We start from the raw sequence: 19,718 nt of genomic DNA on the forward strand, positions 1-19,718 counted from the left end.
TCCCAATAAGTGACAAAATAACGCAAACATTTTCCTATTTATGTGTTGTGATTTGTATAGTCACACCGTATACAAATAACAAGGTCATATGAGACACAGCCATCTTTTAACAGTATACATCCTATGAACTATATTCTCAGAAGGCGAAGCACTGCTACTGGGCGGAGTGATTTGCATAACTCTGACCGAACTCTCTGCTCCTCACCAGGGGGCTTCTCGGGTGCTGCGAGCAAATCACTCGGCCCAAGTAGCAGTGCTTCGCCTTCTGAGAACATAGCTCTGTAGCAATAGTTGTATGTAGGTTTGTAATCAGACTTATATTCCTAGTGCTATTTAAGCAAGTATTTTAAAGGATGTATATTAGAGATACTAGAAGTAAAATAAAAGAGTCATAAATTAGAAATACTGGCAGTGAAGAAAAATAAAACGAAAAGAAAGAAGACAGAGAAGCTGACAATGTAATAGATTCGAAAGAGAAAATGAAATTTTGTGTGTGAAATATGAAAAGCGTGCAAGCGCGGCATCAGAAAATCCTGTTATATAGACAGACTGAGTGGAAGAGTACAAGAGTAATACAAAGAGACAGCATAGAGAGCAGTTCAAATGAAAGTTTGCGTATGCGAAAGTGTTTCTCTGTATCTCATAAATCCTGAGCAATAAATCAGCATGACAACAACAGACTGACACTAAGGCAGAAACATTTTTCTCAGAAGTGGCCCAAAACGATGCAAAAAAAACAGAAATTGGTTGATAATAAAACTAAATTGTTATGTGTTATATTCTGATTCATTTGAATTTAACCTTGAAACTGTGTATCATCAAACATGTTTTGTATTTGGACAAACAAAACAAAAGGCACAGAGGGGACACTGTCTCCTCATTCCAGGGCTCTATCACACGCCGCTGCACCAAGGCTCAGTCCTATACATATCACACGCATTAAAGTAACATGCAATGACACACTCAGACATACACAAACGAATCCTCCAGACCTCCCTGTCTTTTCTCATCTCTTCTGTCTTCTGAAGACTCTGCTGACCCCTCTCAGCATTTCATTAACTCTGTCCCGGCACCTCTTCAGCCGTCCACTAGACTTTACATCTATGCCAAGCCCACAGGGGCCACACTGATATTAACCTTCCCTAACCTTTTCAACACACGGTCCTGCACACACACATTTATATTTTATATTAAGCTAAAGCGCACCAATATACAACTGCAATATATTCAAAGAGATTATTTCAGCGAGGACTGATGGATGAATACAGGGCTGGGAAGTTATTAAACAGGGAGAGGATTTAGAAAAGGTGGAGTAAACAATAGAGATGAAGTTTAGATGATAATGGCAGTATGCATGAGAATATTGTTTTCAAGATGATCTGTAAATGCAGATGACAAAACTGAGGAAAAATGGATAAAGACAGAGAAGATTTAAACCCCTGCTGAAAAATTCATGCATTTACTTTTTTTGGCAGTTTTATTCAAAGTAACTTACAGTGCATTTATTTATCAGTATGTGTGTTCCCTGGAAATCAAACCCATGATATTTTGTGCTGCTAACACAATGCTCTACACCTGAGCTACAGTAACATAAATTTAGCTAAACAATCTTGACAAACTATATACTGTTGGAAAGCTCTAAGTTTGTAGTTTTCAAATTTTATCACCATGTTGTGAGAATTATGACGTAGTGAGAGTCAGTTATAAAATATCCCGGGGCCACAGGTAGGCCAAATTTGTTTTTACATATTTAAAACACTAAAGCCTTACTCTAAACCTAAAAAATCTTAATAAACTATATCACTAGAAGGTTCTCAGAATGTAATTTTCATATTTCAAGGTCATCTGATGATAGAAATAATTTAGTGACCTTTTTTTTGTTACATGACCCCCCCCCCCATTGGAATGCATATTAATGATTATGTATTCATAAAACTTAGTATAAATCTTCAAAAAAACTGTATATTGTTGGAAAGCTCTAAGAATTTAGTTTTTATATTTCAAAACCTTTTTGCAGTAATAATAATCCAGTGACAGTAATTTATTAATTTGTGACAAGAGTATGCAGCAAACCATTGACACCTAGTGGTCGTTGTTGGTAAAACTACTAAAAGTGTGAAACAAACCACATTTTTTTGTGATTTTAACACAAAAACTACTTGAGAACTACTTGAGACTTATGTTTTCATGTATGCATTACTACTTTTGTAAAATAATTACATTTTTATAATTTTATTTATAAAATTAATATGTTATGGAATTATTTTTATTTATTGAAATAAATGTAAACTGCTAAAACAATTTATTTATTTAATATTTTCACCTACTTTTCACCCCAAAGTGTCTTCTTTAAATCATGACAAAGATTAGGCTTCTAGACCAAAAAATGCCAAAGTTATATTAATTTGAAGGTGTATATCTCATTTTCACCACACTCAAAGGGAATTTGCGCCACTTAAGGGGTTAAAAATAAATAAATAAACACATTTCTTAAGATATTTTTTTCATTTGCTGTTCTTTTTGCATCCTAAAACTAAACTGCATTACATGAATATAAGCGTTTAGATTAGAATTAGAACATATGGGTGAATATTTAACATTTATTTTTTGTTTTTTGCTAATGTGAAACATAATGTGAATTTTATCATGTCAATGAACACCCCTAAAATCACTGTCTGTAGACTGGACCCTGCTCGCCGCCGTTACTTCTCACGTATTCGACACTTCCTGACAGATATTTTACAAACTACACGCTGAGAAATGCATTCCTTACAGAATGAAAATTAATTCCTTGTAGCGTTTTCTTGCCTTGAAATCAATTTGCATGAACGACAGATGCATGAGCAAAAAATCCAAAACACACACATCAACAAAATAACAAATCTAATAAGTTTTATGCATTTGCAGGCCTAAAAGCAGTAATTTTCACAAAGAAGTTTCAAGTAAAATGGAAGAATCTTTCAGCACAAATATAGCTGGATAGAAGTACTGACAGACATATGCATTCTCTCTCTCTCTCTCTTTTTCTATCTATCGCACACGAAAATACAAAATGAAACTGACAGAAATCACTTACATAGTTTCATCGTTCTTGAATTGCAGTTTTCCAGACACGTGTTCATAGTCCTCTCCTCCATGAGCGGACCCATCCACAGTATGATAAGGTACAGCCACCAGACCACGTGCTCCAGATGTCCTCTGGACCTTCACCTGCATGATTCCGATGCTTTCGCTGACTCGCATCGATTCACTCTCGAATGTGAAAATCCCGGCATGGTCATCATCGTAGATCGTGACGGTAGCTGTGTGGGCTTCGCCGAGGGCTGCGGTAGGGGCAGACGCTCCACTTTCTAAGGCAATTGGATGTCCATCAGCCCATCCGACTATGCGGGGGTTGCTCAGGCGGACATAGAAGTATTCATCTTCCTCAAAGATGTCATCATCAATAATGCCGACGGTTAGCTCTTTAAGATTTTCGCCAGGTTTAAAGACCACTGTGCCCTCTGCGAATTCATAGTCCGAACCGGCATTGGCGGTGCCATCTTCAGTGCGGTAGTCAACCTGTTGAATAAAAAAGGTTAATAAGGTCTTTGTGAACTTATTCCCAGTTAATAACCTGAGAAAAACACTTCAGTGCATATTCAAAAAGTTCAAAGTGAGTCACTTCTTAATTATAATATCAAAAGTACTGGTTTTGCGTTAAGTGGATGTAGTATAATAATTAAAAAAATGTAATAATAATTTAATTATTACATTTATTAAACAATATTGACATGAAAAGGAAAGGAAAATTACTGAATTAATTTTCTATTTTTATTACTAAATGTGTAATAACAACAAGATGTTTACTTGAAGCCTACATATTTTGTTAACTTTTATATTAATAACTTTTTTCACTTTGAACTCACCTTAACAGTACATCCAGCATCTCCTCCATGCCTCTGTACAGTGAGTTTTAAAGAGCCACAGTTCTCAAAGCACTGATATAGGGCAGGTTCAAACTCTAATCGTGTAATATGAGGCTCATCCTCCTGCTCTCGTGTTTCTCCACCGCTGACCACCTTACGGGCCTGATCTGCTGCGTGTTTCTTCAGGATGTTTCCTGCACCAATCATCATCCTCGTTGCCTGGATGCGGTAGAAAGCTCTGCTCTTCTGCTGCTGTATAAGAACCTGCAGAGGTTAGATTAAGGAAGCTTGGTTTAGGTCTTTCTAACCTGTAGTTCGGTCGCAGACCAGTTTGCCAAGCTCAAAAAAGTTACAGTACTCAAATTTTACAGTCACCTCGCATACCTGTTTGTAAAATATACTAAACATGGTCAATAATCAGAAACAGCAGAAAGATCCCGCACACTTTAAATCCTATAAATCCTTTTATACTTGCAAAAGTATAAAAAAGTTATTACCGGTAGTTAATGTTGCTAACTAATTCAATTTTTGTTACTTTTGCAAGATTTATAGTGTGCAGGGTCTTGTTTTAAATGAACTGGATTGAAAATATTAAAACGTTTAAATATCTCCAGGTCTAGTTAGCATATTTGGGTTAAAATCAGCTTTTAGAAGTTTATTTAACGAAGTTCAGGAGGACCATGGTAAGGTAATCCAACCAATCACGCGCAAAGAGGTGTCTATAGCCGTCCCTCACCTTTGTCCCGTTTTTGTAGCATCCCTCCTCCACCCCATCGCCTCACTCTCAGATAGTACATCTAATCCAGTTTAAGAGTACGCTGGGTTCGGGCTCAGAGCCCTCCCATCAGACAGCACGCCAAATATGCTTTATCTCATTACCCTATATGTTAATGCGAACTTGTAAAACAAATATCCTATGAGATCTTGTCTTTTACATTATACAACATAAAATGTAACAACATGAACTTAACCAATATTTTGTTAACACTTTTATTAAAGGGATAGTTCACCCAAAAATGAAAATTCTGTCATCATTTTCTCACCCTCATGTTGTTACAAACCTGTATAAATGTCTTTGTTCTGATGAACACAAAGGAAAATATTTTGATAAATGTTTAACCAAAACGTTTGTGGACCCCATTCACTTCTATAGTAGGAAAAAAGAATACTATGTAAGTAAATGGGGTGAGAAAATGATTCATTTTTGGGTGAACTATCCCTTTAAAGGGGGACATTTCATAATACTTTTTTAAGATGTAAAATAAATCTTTGGTGTGTCCAGGGTACGTATGTGAAGTTTTAGCTCAAAAAAACATATAGATAATTTATTATTATATGTTAAAATTGCCACTTTGTAGGTGTGAGCAGAAATGTGCCGTTTTTGGTTGTCCTTTTAAATGCAAATGAGATCTCTGCACTAAATGGAGGGTCGTGGTTGGATAATGCAGAATAAGGTGCGATATTAATGTAAAAAGATCCCCTTCTGACATCACAAGGAGAGACAAATTTTAATAACCTATTTTTTTTCACATGCTTGCAGAGAATGGTTTACCAAAACTAAGTTACTGGGTTGTTATTTTTTTTACATTTTCTAGGTTGATAGAAGCACTGTGGACCCAATTATTGCACTTAAACATGGAAAAAATCTTTCATGATATGTCCCCTTTTATTTAACAAACACACAACCTTGTAAAGTGTTATTGATCAACATCATCCCAGTAATCTCATTTACATTTATGCATTTAGCAGAAACATTTATGATGAGACATAATTAGTATAAATGTTCACTGGAGTTTGAACCCATGACTTTTGCAAAATGAACGCAATTGTCTTTACATCAAGCTACAGGAACATTTTAAATTTCTTGACTTATTTTTCTACCATTATTATTATATTTTTTTTATCATTCTCCTAGTTGGTTTGTGAAATCCTAAACCATGCTTGTTTAACATGTGCTGCAAGTTTACAATCATACCATCTTAATAGTCAGTATAGTGATTTTATACCTGATAATTGGCCATTTCTATAAGCTGCTCCATGTCTTTATCTGGGTGTCTCTGCTTGAGTTCCTTCAGTGTTCTTGCCATATCTCTTCTTGCCTCATCGTCTTGATCGCGTCCATTAAGTCGACTCTCCAGATGAACTCCATCAAGATGTGCCGTCATTCCATCAATTTCCAGCATGTCCATCTTTGTGAATCCCCCATCCCTGCCAATCTCCTCTCCACCCTCGGACACAATGATTCCACGTCCTTTGTCGGCTCTGTAACGTTTGCGAACGTACTTGTAAAAAAGCAAACGGCGGTCCGCAATCCAGGCCTGGACCACGCAAAAAGGGAAGAAAAGGAACGTCAGGACAGCTTCCCACACTTCCACCTCACCAGGAGAGATAACGGAGAGGATCAGATAGAGCCAGATGTAGGCAAACAAGCTCCATGCCGCAGTCACGAAAAACACTCGTAGATGTTTGACCTTCCGGGTTTCGTAATCGGGGACCACGTAGACGCAGATTCCGATGATAACGAACATGTTGAAGGCAGCACTCCCCACGATGGTGCTAGGACCTAGAGATCCAGCTTCAAAGTTATGTCCGCAGACCTCAATGACAGAAAGCAGAATCTCAGGTGCCGATGAACCCAAAGCCATGAGCGTGAGATTGGAGACGGTCTCGTTCCAAATACGAACTGTGGTTGTGACCGTTTCACCGTTGGGTCTCTTCGTAGTGATTTCCTTTTCTTGTGACGTTATGACTTCGATAGCAGTCATAAAGCGGTCAGCGATGATTGACATACCTAAAAACATGTAGACTAGTGCAACTAGGTACACTATGGCACGGGCTACTTTGTCACCAACTGAGGGGTTCAGGGGGTTCCAAACAGGAAGGATGACTCCTTCTGAACAAACATCTCTTTGGGAACAGTTGGAAGTAGACTGGGCTACATCATGGGGGTCAGCTTTAGAAGGGATGGAGAGGGAAAGGAAGAGGAGGAGGGGGAGGATCAAGGGTATGAAGGACAGATGGGATGAACTGAAGAAAAAAGGCATGGCAGGTGAGCTTGATCTTTGAAGATTTGTGCTGGAATTTTTGAACTACACACCACCTAAAAAGAAATAGAGAGGGAGACACTGAGTGAGAGAAAATAAAGCCCATGAGATTAAAAAAAGAAAAACGAGATCTCTGTAATCTTTCGATTTTTTCTCTTAGACAGCAGAGAGATTACATCAAGAGCAAATGGAGATTTGGGCTTCTGTCTCCTGCTTCTTCTGAGAAAAGGATAGTATGTGTTTTAGGAAAAACATTAATACATAAATAAAAAATCTGATATACACATTAAAACTTAGCTTAAAACAAAGCTATTTTGCCTATGGAAATTATTTAGACTTATCCTCTGGCTCTCCAGATTCTTTATATTATAAATGTAATGTTTAGACTACAATATTGTTCCCCGTGCATCTCTTAAAACTCCCTAAACCATGAAGGTTGATGTTTATAACATTTGACCATTACAAGGCTACTAAAAAGCCTTTTTCAATTGTCACTTTCTCTCTAAGCTTAATCTGTCTGCTTCTCTCCGTTTTTCCATCTCAGCACATTACATCTCCTTCATCGACCTGCCAACATGTCACACCTACACTATCATCCATCCCTCACGTTCCACACCCCATCAACATTTTATCAGCTCCCACTTTCCATCTTTCTTCTTGCTGAACTGACAAAATTTCTGATTTTCATTATTTCCCTGACCCCGCCCACCCTTCACTAAGACATGATTACATACCAACACACACATGGTTCTGATAATAATATGCATTTACTGATATACAACTTTTATACAATTTTTTACAAAAATGTTAAACATTTTCATGACTTCACCGAACATTTCCTAAGCAAGGTCTTTAAAAGCAAACAATTAGTGGAAAATAATACACACACCCAAAGGGCCCTATTTTAACGATCTGAAACGCAAGTGCGAAGCACAAGTCGCAAGTGACTTTGTGGGCGGATCTTGGGCACTGTTGCTATTTTCCCGGCGGGAGAAATAACTCTTGCGCCAGGCACAAATCAATAAGGGGTTGGTCTGAAGTAGGTTCATTATTCATAGGTGTGGTTTGGGGCGTAACGTCAAATAAACCAATCAGAACGCTATCCAACATTTCCTTTAAACGCAAGGGTGCAAGTTCCATGGTGGGTTGCTATTATTATGACGGATTTAACAGGCGCACGCCAGGAGCGGTTCACAGCCGAGGAGACCAACGTTCTTGTAAGAGCAGTCAAAGACAGAGAAGTTGTTTTGTATGGGGATGGGAGAAACCCGCCCAAATCAGCGTAGGTTAAACAGACGTGAGAGGAAATAGCCACAATTGTCTCATCAGCTGGCATCCCCTTCGTTGCGCCAAGCGCTACAATGATGTCAGGAGACGGGGGAATCCCAAGCTTGCCAGCATAAATCGGGCACGCCGTGTAACGGGAGGTGGATCTGCCTCTACACAGACGCCAGCAGAGGACATCGCTGCGTCCACCCTCACCGCTGAAAGGGTTTGGGGGCTTTGAAATCGAACCCAAGAAACGCAAGCAAGGTCCAACCCCAAGTTCATATACATTAAGGTTTCTTATGAAAACATTTTAATTATTATTTACATAAAATAAACGTAATACAGCCACACAACAAATGTAAAATGAAAATATTTTAATCGTTATTTGCATGAGAATTTTATAACGCAGCCACACAAAATAAATAAAAACTATCACCACAATGCTCACCACTATGATTCCCCTTATCTCATGTGTTAATATTTTTTATTGTAACAATTTATGATTTGCAAAAATAACTGTTGCATCTGTGTAGATTAGATAAGCAAAGTGTGTGCGCGTTGTGCACGTTATACATTATGGTCAAGCCTGCGCCCTTTAAAATAGCATAATGAACAACGCGCAAAGCGCCACTGACTTTAGACTAGTTTTTTTTGGTCAGTGGCGCAATTGTTTTTTGAAACTGCAAAATAGCATCAGGGATGGTTTGCGCCTTAACACGCCTCCTTTTTTGCGCTGAACCGCCCAGGGAGCGCAAGTTCATTCCCTAGTTTGCCGACGTGCGTCTGTGGAGGGAAAAACCCGCTGTGCGCCGGTGCAAAATACGAATGATACATGCGTCACTGACAAAGTCAATTGCGCTGGGTGCAAGATAGGGCCCAAAGTGTTCAAAAAGGGGTCAAAAAGGGACAAAACGTTTGGTTTGTAATTTAACCTATACTGGGTTGTTTAATTAAAAATGCTGGTCAAATATAACCATTTTCCGGGTTAATTTTTAACCAATCGGTTGCATTTATCACCTTTTGAAATTAACCTAGCATTTTAAATGAATGATGCAAACATAACCATACAAATCCAACATCAATATGTAGTTTTGACCCCCTTTGTAACCACTAAATCTACTGTATGCTGCATGTATTCAGACACCACACGTACACACAAAAATATGCAAATCTGCTGTGAGTGACACCATCAGTAAATTGTGAACTTTGTGTTAAAGAAGCATTTTATCCGTAGAAACATTAATCTTTATTGAAAGTATGTCATATTTGTAGTCAAAATGTAACATAAATTTAGAATTTGGTGTCTATTTGACCGAGAAAATGGGTGTTTGTAGTCTCCCTCAACAAATATATTGGACTTCCTTCTTTCAGTAATGCAAAATGATGCTTTTTACCTCATTGAAAGAAGGAAGTGCAACACTGAAATCTGTATTTCTCCTGTCTCAGCGGCAACTGAGAAAATGATGCATGACCATTCAAAAACATGACTGGAGTTGTGTCCCTTTAATAAGCTAATGGACTGGCACATTGTGTGCATGCAACAGGGTAAGATGTCTAAAAATGTTTATGGGCTTGTGGTGTCGGTAAGTCACAGTCAGATCTGGAATATATGTGCACGTGTGAGCTATGAGATTTTCAGTGCTGACTCAGTCAGGACTGATATGAGATATATGAAAAGGTCTTTCGGGCTGTTACATGCGCTTCAAAAAGGAAACACAGACCTAAAGATTAACTGTTGGGCCACCATCAATTGAGTATTTCAAATGGGCCCTTGCATACTTTTTAAAATGCTCTGCAGATTTATGCATGACAGGAAGATTCTTTACTAAATAATAAATCGTACAACAACAGAAATGATGCTAATGGCATTTTGTATTATTTTTGGTATTAACTGGCAAGTGTGTCTTAAATAATTGGAGCCTAAATACACAAGTAAATAAGTTATTCATTTTTTTTTTTTTGGCTTTAAAAAGAGACACCTGTCTCTATAGAACCAAGCACACTTACTTAACAACTATTTGTGAGAAAATTGTTGATTGTGGTGAAAACAAAGAGACCGTTGTAATAAATCATAATACAAATCAACACCGTGGACATAAAAGTGCACAGACTGAAAGAAGCATACAACCACTGTATGTTCGATTATTGTTGTGTAAGGGGCTGGACACACCAAAACTTTTAAACGCGGCTGAAAACGCCTTGAGGACGCCGAATGCCAGCTGTTTTTCAGCTGAGTGCCAGCTTTCTTCAGCTGAGCGCTTCGGTAGCTGTGATACTTCAGCTGCGAGCCGGTTGGTTGCTGTGGTAATGTCCCGCCCCTCCTCCACTGTGATTGGGCGGCCGTGTGAGAACTGACATTGACGAGCGGAGCTTTTCTCCCCAAGTTGAATCTCTTTCAACTCTCGACGCTCAGCGCCGAGCGCGGAAAAAACGCCGAGCGCCGGTTTTCAGCGCGGAAAAAACCCGCTAGCTGCTGGCTAATTTGAAAAACGCCGAGCTTCCATTGGAAACAATTGAAAACATGCGCCGGCCGCGGGCGTAAAAGTTTTGGTGTACACAACCCCTAAGTGTGTTTATGAGTGCACACCTGTTATTAACTGAGCATGCTGGGGAACAATTTAACACACAGCATGTTACTTTTATTTCTTTCAGCATGAAGTCTAGTATTGATTTTACTTTGTCATCAATAATCACCTACAGCAGGGGTCTCCAACCTTTTTGTGAGCAAGGGCTACCACAATGGATAAAACAATATGGAGGACTACTTTTTGATATAGTCTACTCAAAATGTTTTTGTTTTACTTGTTGATTTTATTTTATTTTACTTGTTAATATGTTTTAGTATTGTTTAACATGTTAACACACATAAACCAAGCCAAGCTTATATAAAAAATATGTAATAAAAAATATTACAATTGAGACTATCAATAGAATGTGCTTTGCGGGCACCTAAATATATATATATATATATATATACCACAGTCATACCATAGACTATTTCCTACTTAAAACACAGACCCAATGCACAAATAAATCTAAAACTGTGATCCAACATCACCACAGGAACATTTCATTTACCTAAATAAGAGTGAAAAAACTGTACTGGTGTCTGATTTGAAATAATAACAGGACATTTCTCTACTTACTCACTGTTACATTGTTTATGTTTTAGCTTACTTTGCATTTGCACCTTGCTATTTTACATGGTTTACTACAGTACTTAACATTCTGTTTTTTATACATTATGCGGTTTATATTTTGTACTTGTATATAATATTTATTCTTCCTGTAAATTTGATTTGATTTGACTTAATTTTATAATGCATTGATGGAGGCTGACAGGTGCAATTCCGTTGTGCTTGCACAATTATAATAAAATCTTTAAAGGTCTACGACAAAACGTCTTTAAGCCAGACTAAAATATCGTAGAGACTTGGGTGTGGGACCTTTTTACATGGGTAAGCATAAAATTGCATTGCACTGCGTTAATTGCTTTTTAGTAGACATTTTTATCTAAAGTGACTTGCAAATGAGAGAGAGCATTTAACATTTTGTCACTGAGCTAACAATAAGTGCAGTCTACCAAGCCATGTTTATGAGCAGGACTAGAGTTGAAGCTAGAAAATATGAACAACATAGAAGATCGCAAGCAAACACATTGAAAACCACACTTGTTTGTAGCAACTTCTTCAGAAAATGTAAAAAAATTTATGAAAACTAATAAAAAAATCATTGTAATTTGTATAAGGATTTTCTGAATGCGTATTGGCTTAAAGCAGCTTTACACAAAACACTGCAATACAATGTCTCACTTTATTTCATAAAAAAGTATGAGAGCACACTCTGTATGCAAATCCATTTGTGTATTTTTCCTGCTGATTTCTATGTTTGTGCCCTCACTGGTGAAGAGTTGACATCTTCTCAGCAAACCTCATTATCACCCTGACCTAGCACATGCCCTGTCTGCCCTTCACACTTGTTTGTTTTTGTATCGTAGACTTTCCATTGACTTTCCTTTTCTTTCTAAAGTTTAATATTTACTATCCCTTAACCCTAATCACACCCATTAATCTAATCTTTACAGAACAGATATTTTTAGATATTATTCAAAACATTTGTATGTAGTAAGTTTATTGAGGCTGTCGTACAGAGTTGACCTTTCCCAAAATTGTTTTAAATTTCCAAAATATACACTGCCATTCTGTACACAAACTATGAAAATATAGTCAGTACTTTTGCTTTTTGAAAAAAATGCATACATTACAGCAAAGCTGAGGGAACATCAGAATGTTTTTTCAGTCAAAGCCTAGATCTGGATCTGCAAGTATGATTTTTCATTCATGGGTGGTCCACCTCAGCCATTTTTAAAAGCCAATGTGGTTGAGTTCAGAGTTTAACCTGAAGCAGGGAGGCAGAAACCGGATAGCGCTGAACTGAGAGTAAGTAATAATGGTGGAGTATGAATTACAGGGTTGCCCGAAATTACTTTAAGCTACAAGTGAGAAATAGAGTCCAAAATACAACACAGGTAGGATTACTTTACAGTGACTTAAAAAATACCAAGAGTTTTTGGTATTATTATTCTTTGTACTTAAAGATACTTATATTTGATTAATGTTGAATGTATAATCTGTAAGTTTTTAAAGGGACAATATGTAGGATTTACCCCTATCTAGTGGTGAAATTGTATTTTGCATTTAAACGAATAGTGCTCTCTAGCGCCTCGCTTTTCCAAATGCGTGTTGTAACTACAGGTAGCCGTTATGTAATCGCTGATCTCCTTGTCCGTTTCAGCTGGTTCACGTGTTCTGAATGAAAACGTGTTGTGGAAACGCGTTGGTAGGCTAGTGCTTTTGGTCCCTCTCTGATATTATAGTATTGCGAAACGCCAGGGAAGCCTCCTTTGACTTACACGTCCAATGTAAGTCAGAATCACTGGCAGAGGTCATTTGACACCAATGAGGACATATTTATGAATATGATTATGATTAATAAAACACTTATACTTCAGGGTTCCCATGGGTCCTTGAAATCCTTGAGTTTCAAAAGACTCTAAACCATCCCAAACGAGGCATAAGGGTCTTATCTAGCGAAACGATTTTCATTTTTGACAAGAAAAATAACAAATATACACTTTTTTAAACCACAATTTCTCATCTAGATCCGGTCCAGCGGGACCTAACGTAAATGCTAACGTAGTGACGTAGGGAGGTCACGTGTTACATATATAAAACGCACATTTGCGGACCATTGTAAACAATAAACTGACACCAAGACATTAATTAGTTTCATTCCACATACAACAACGTCAGAACGGTCCTCTTCCAACACATTTGTAAACACTGGGGCGGAGTTTCGCGTTCGTCCTCTGTGACCTCTTGACGTCATGACGTATTGCGTGAGGTCACCCTGACGCTTTCAGGACGGGATCTGGATGAGAAGTTGTGGTTTAAAAGTGTATATTTGTTATTTTTCTTGTCAAAATGAAAATCGTCTCGCTAGATAAGACCCTTATGCCTCGTTTGGGATCGTTTATAGTCCTTTGAAACTCTGTTGAAAAAAAACTGTTACGTGTTGAGTTAAGTGTTAATTGTTGGTGTCCATTAAAGTCCATTAAAATGAGAAAAGTCCTGCAATGTTTTCCTCAAAAAACATCATTTCTTCTCGACTGAACAAAGAAAGACATCAACATTTTGGATAACATGGCGGTGAGAAAATTATCTGGATTTTTCTTTTAAGAAAATGGACTATTCCTTTAAGCCTCACCATTGGTTGAATTTGATATACACATTCAGACGCACTTAGCCCTGGAGGCTTCCCCAAAGTGTCACCGCAGTGACGCAGCGCAAGTTCCCTCAAAAGTGAACTGTAACAATGTATCTTAAAAGGTAATACGATGTAACCTTGCTCTCACTTGAAATGTGTCCCCACATTTAGTCCTTGAATTTGAGGGTATTAGACCTGGAAAGTCCTTGAAAGGTCCCTGAATTTGAAGTTAACTAAGGAGTGGGAACCCTGCTACTTACTGTCCGTTTAACATGCACAGGATAAGAATGAGAAGCATAGTTTCCCTGTTTACCAAGCTGAAGTATGTGGATGTCAAAAGTAGATGTAAGCTGCTTTTTATAGAGTTGTGGTTTGGCCCCCTGCGACACAAATAATTTTTGCTGATATGCAGATCTGGAATTCAAACAAAGATTGCAAAAAACTGGTTTGTACTAGTTTAAAGTGAACATAGGATAAAAGAGCAAACATGAAAGAGGGATCAGACAAATGATCGATCAGCTTGGATCATTTAACCAGTATTGTGTAATGGCTGTCTGACTGCTGATACTGACACACAGTTATGACTACACCTAAAGGAAAAATATGGAAACAAATGCCAAGTCGCCAGCAAAATAACAAAATGTGACTGTCAAAGTTCATCTCAACAGGCATCATCACTAACAAATTGTCAGAGCTATGACCTCACTAAGATTATAAGCAGATTAATAAAGTTCTCATCTTGCTTAATCTATTACTGCTAAACAACAAGAGTTTATTATCATAAACAAGAAAATTTAGTGTAAAAAAAGAGAGCAATAAGATGCAGAAAGATCCTAAAAGCTGATATGTATCTGGTACCATGTTACGTAATGCAACATTTAGTGGAGGTTATTAAAGGGCAACCATCATGGCTGACCTTGGAGAAACAGAAATTTTGATCTGCTTTCTCCACCACCTGCATTTCCTTTATTAAAAGCCTGATTACTGTCAGAGGCTGCAGGGGTCAAACCTGTCCCAGTACTGACCCAGGAACAGCCTCTGACAGTAGTCAACTCAACCTGAATCCCACCAGCTGGCTCATGTTCAGATTCAAGACCTGTAGGCTAACTACAACACCTGTTCCTTTCTATATAGGGTGTGAGACCTTGAGAAATACTTGAGGAATACATAAAAGTATGTTAATTTTGAATTATGTATACATTATAAGGGAGTATATTAACTGTATACTTTCAAAATGTTTTTATGCTTGGGATCCTCTTCAGGCTAAACAAAATCTGAACTGTCTGAACTGAACTCTCTTTAAACTTATATACAGAATTACAAAGTAGTTCAGAGTTGTTTTCCTTGGGTTATGTCTTGTTTCACCTACGGCACCAAGTGAGTCAGGACTGCCACTGGCCCTTGCTGTGATATATTTATAGTCATTATGACTGCCAGGCAATGCTAAATCTGCCATGTTTACTTACATTTTGTGAGCAACTGTGATTCTGCCTGTGAAAACCCAGCCTCATTATTTGTGTTTTACTGTTTTCTACATAAAATTGTTCTATATAATGTACAGAACATTTTGTAAAAATATAACCTTAATATCTTATATAACCTTGAGCAATGTCAAAGATTTAAATCAATGTGAAATCAGAGATTGAAATCAAACTTTGATGCTCCTAATCTCATTATTAGATTATGAGATTTTTGACAGGTTCAAAATTTCACAGATAGGTTCACAAATTTGATAAAGAGCCTGAATATTAGTCAGAACCTGTACATGGGCTCTTTGCAGAAAACTACTATAAGAGCAATCAAAAATTTAGGACAATATTTGGCCGAGATACTATTTATAGTAGGAAATTTACAAAATACACTCTAAAAATGGTGCTAAATGGTACTAAAACGCTCATAATCATAGGGGAACCATTTTAGGACTATATAGCACCTCGGTAAAACCATAAGTGGGGCTAAAGCATGACCAAAGCACCACTTATGGTTTAACATACAATATGATTCTTCACAGGTAATACACAGGTTCTACATAGGTTCTGTTTAGAACTAAAAATGGTTCCTCTATGATTACAAGCCAGTAAAACACTTTTAGTGCAACATGATCTTTACTTAATATCCTAATGATTTTTTAATGGCATAAAAATTGATAATTTTTACCCATTTATTCTTAGCTATTGCTACAAATATACCCGTGCTACTTATGACTGGTTTTGTGGTCCAGGGTATCAATTGTTATTGATATTAGGGCTGCACGATTAATAAAAAAAAATGGGACATAAAGACAAATAAAAAAATAAAACGGAAATTGAATCACTTATATATTTATTGTAATCACACACAAAAGAATAAAAGCTAAGCATTTTTCCTCTGTAAAACAGTTATCTCATGTCTTTGGATTACTGGAGCACAGAAATTAACATTATAAATTATACAGATCAAAAATTATTTACATTTTACGAAAAAAGTCCAGGCATTTTCATGACATTTATTGATGCCAAGCCAGCCACATGCGTGATGACGCACACATGCGTGATGACGCACAAAAACAGAAAGCATCAGTGGACATTGTAGCATTGAGCTAGCGGCAAACCCGACAGAAAAATTGATAAATTATGGACATCAAGTGGATAAATCTAGGATGTAAGAGTTTGGATGCATTGCTGAACAACTCCGAAAAGAGGGACAAGTTTCAGGCTGGATAGAAAACCTTCTGTAAAAGCTAGAAAGACACCAAATATATCCTGTGATGGCTAACTCCTCAGCTATTAGCAGAAAAAAACGGTATGAAGCTAAGTTTTACGGTTATTAAATTATTTAAATATGAATCAGAGGTGCCGTCTTCAATCGTCGACGATTGATTTGGTTTCTGAGGATTAATGATGGCGATTCACCAATGTCAATGTCCACTGTAGTATAGTGATATCGCGAGAGCGAGAACAGAACGGGAGAACAGAACGAGAACAGAAAGCATGAGTGTGTATGTAGTTGAGAGTGCGGAATAAAGACTCAAAAAGAACAACTTAAAGTCTGTTTATTGGATTAACAACACAACATAAATGGCGACGAGGATGATCTTTTAAAGAACGAGTTGGATTAATGTTCAACCGTTGAAGGAAACGACTTTTCTATCGGAGAAAACACAGACGCGTGTGACATGGATGGGCATCCTGAACCGCACACACCGCCGAAGCATGTTGCACAGGCACAGCTATCGCCACCTATTCCATTGAATCTTGGAGTTTCGGATTTGTATGCTGAATACAAAACTTGGAAAGACTCATACAGTTTCTTCGAGTTGGCCAGCGGAACTATCAACGCTGCAGACGCGGTAAGACGCGCTACTTTCTTACATTGCATTGGTGCTCCGGTGCAGAGAATTTTCGCGAACCTCCCAGATCCTAAAGAGTCATACACAGAAACTGTAGCCGCATTGGATGCTTACTTTACTCCAAGAAAAAATGTTGTGCTGGAGAGACACAAATTCAGATTGAGATCTCAACTACAAGAGGAAACGATTGACGCATTTGTCAATACGTTAAGGGAACTGGCCAAATCCTGCGAGTTCGGCGCTTTAGAATGTGATATGATACGAGACCAACTTGTAGAGAAATGTGCACACAGACGATTGAGAGACAAACTGCTACAAGAAGAAGGGCTAACATTGGAAAGAGCATTGACTGTTGCTAGAATCTTTGAATCGGCCCAAGCAGAGTCTAAAGTGCTTTCAGAAAATAATGTCAAAGAGAAAGACAGTAATGTTTATTACACAAAAGGTGCGAAAGCGGCCAACAGCCAACACTAAAATGAAACCGCAAAATACCGGCAGAGGACAACATGAAAAGAGTAACAGCGACATCAAGTGTTACAGGTGCGGACTAACAACACACAAAGCAGATGACTGTGGGGCAAAATCAGCAACTTGCCTGTATTGTAAAAAGACTGGTCATTATGCACGTGTTTGCAGAAAGAAAAACAACTCACAAGAGCATAAAGGTGACAAATATAAGGAGAAAGACAAGTCACATCGCAAAGATAAACCAGTGAGAGCAGTAGAGGACAATTCTGATTCTGATGATTTTGTGTATTCAATAGATCCAGAAGGAAAAGAGACCATAAGGGTTAATGGACAGAAACTAAAGATGGTCATAGATACTGGCAGTGGAAGAAATTTCATTGGAGAAGAACTGTATCACAAATTGTTTGCACAAAGAGTTGAACTGAAACAAACAAAGAGAAAATTCTATGCTTATGCACAGACAAACCCCCTTCATTGTATGGGATTTTTTGAAGCTCAGTTCGAATGGAAGGATAATTACACAAAAGATGACATCTTTGTAATTAAAGGAAATGTAGAGCCGCTGTTGGGAAGACAGTCTTGCTTCGACTTAAAGATTTTGAATTCAGCAGATAAGGTCAGTGCAATTGAAAATTCATCTGAAAGATTTTCAAGACTGGAGGCTGAATATCAGTTTTTGTTCAAAGGACTAGGACAAATCAAAGATTACTGCCATAAAATATCAGTGAATGAGAAAGTCACACCTGTAACTCAAGCTTTAAGGCGAGTACCATACCCAATGATGGAGGCTGTAAATCAGGAACTGGATAAAATGCTGGAAGATGGAATAATAGAGGAAGTGCATGAAGGATCTGAGTGGGTATCCAACATTCTAATCATTCCGAAAAAGGACACTAAAGAAGTAAGACTTTGTGTGGATCTAAGAGAAGTGAACAAAGCAGTGGTAAGAGAGAGACATCCAGTACCCACAATAGACAGTATATTACAAGCAATGCAGGGAGCGAAAGTGTTTGCAAAACTGGACGCCCGTAAAGGTTTTTGGCAAGTTGATCTAGCACCTGAATCTAGACCAATGACCACATTTATCACACACAGAGGGTGCTATCGTTTTAAAAAGGTCCCATTTGGATTATCTAGTGCTCCCGAAGCGTATCAGAAAGCCATGGATTCTATGTTATGTGGGATGCCAGGTGTGGTGTGCTACATGGACGACGTGGTCGTGTTCGCTGAAAATGAAACAGAACTGGAACAAAGACTGAGAAGAGTTTTTCAAAGATTTAAAGAAAAAGGACTGACCTTAAACAAAGAAAAATGTTCCTTTGGACTCAAGCAGATTGAGATATTAGGACATGTTGTCTCAAAGGACGGGATAAAACCAGATTCACGAAAAGTTGAAGCGATCTCTAAAGCTCCCAGACCAGAAAATGTTGCACAGTTACGTTCGTTTCTAGGCACTTGTGGATTTTTGATGAAGTTTGTACCCAATTATGCAAATCTGTCAGAGCCTCTCAGAAAACTAACCAGACAAGGACAAGAGTGGCAATGGTCATCTGAGGCAGAGAATGCATTCAAAGGACTGAAAAAGGTACTGACTAGTGAGCCGTGTCTAGCATATTTTCACATAAATGCTCCGACATTTGTAATCAGTGATGCAAGTCCAGTCGGACTTGGAGCAGTTTTGCTTCAGACACAGGAAGATGGAACTAAAAAGCCAGTGGCATATGCAAGTCGCTCTCTGACGCCTACAGAACGACGTTACTCTCAGATAGAGCGAGAAGCCCTTGGGTGTGTATGGGCAGTAGAACACTTCAGAGCATATTTGTGGGGAGGCAGGTTTACTCTGCAAACAGATCACCGGCCTCTTATTTATATGTTTAATCCAGAAAAATCTAAGCTTTTACCTCCAAGAATACAAAGACTTGGACTGAGACTGTG

General features: G+C 38.0%; 1 protein-coding gene across 1 annotated transcript in view; it reads right to left on the reverse strand.

Annotated features, from left to right (window-relative positions):
* The window catches only part of slc8a4b (solute carrier family 8 member 4b), a 77,126-nt gene that overhangs the window by 27,262 nt on the left and 30,146 nt on the right, over nt 1–19,718 (reverse strand). Inside the window, exons 3-5 of the mRNA XM_065289008.2 lie at nt 5,915–7,008; nt 3,909–4,172; nt 3,077–3,561 (exon numbers count right to left, since the gene is read on the reverse strand). Of these exons, the coding sequence (XP_065145080.1) occupies nt 3,077–3,561; nt 3,909–4,172; nt 5,915–6,952 (1,787 nt within the window). The 5' untranslated portion in view covers nt 6,953–7,008. The remainder of the gene's footprint in view (nt 1–3,076; nt 3,562–3,908; nt 4,173–5,914; nt 7,009–19,718) is intronic.

Source organism: Paramisgurnus dabryanus, chromosome 2, assembly GCF_030506205.2.
Source record: "Paramisgurnus dabryanus chromosome 2, PD_genome_1.1, whole genome shotgun sequence".
NCBI lineage: Eukaryota > Metazoa > Chordata > Actinopteri > Cypriniformes > Cobitidae > Paramisgurnus > Paramisgurnus dabryanus.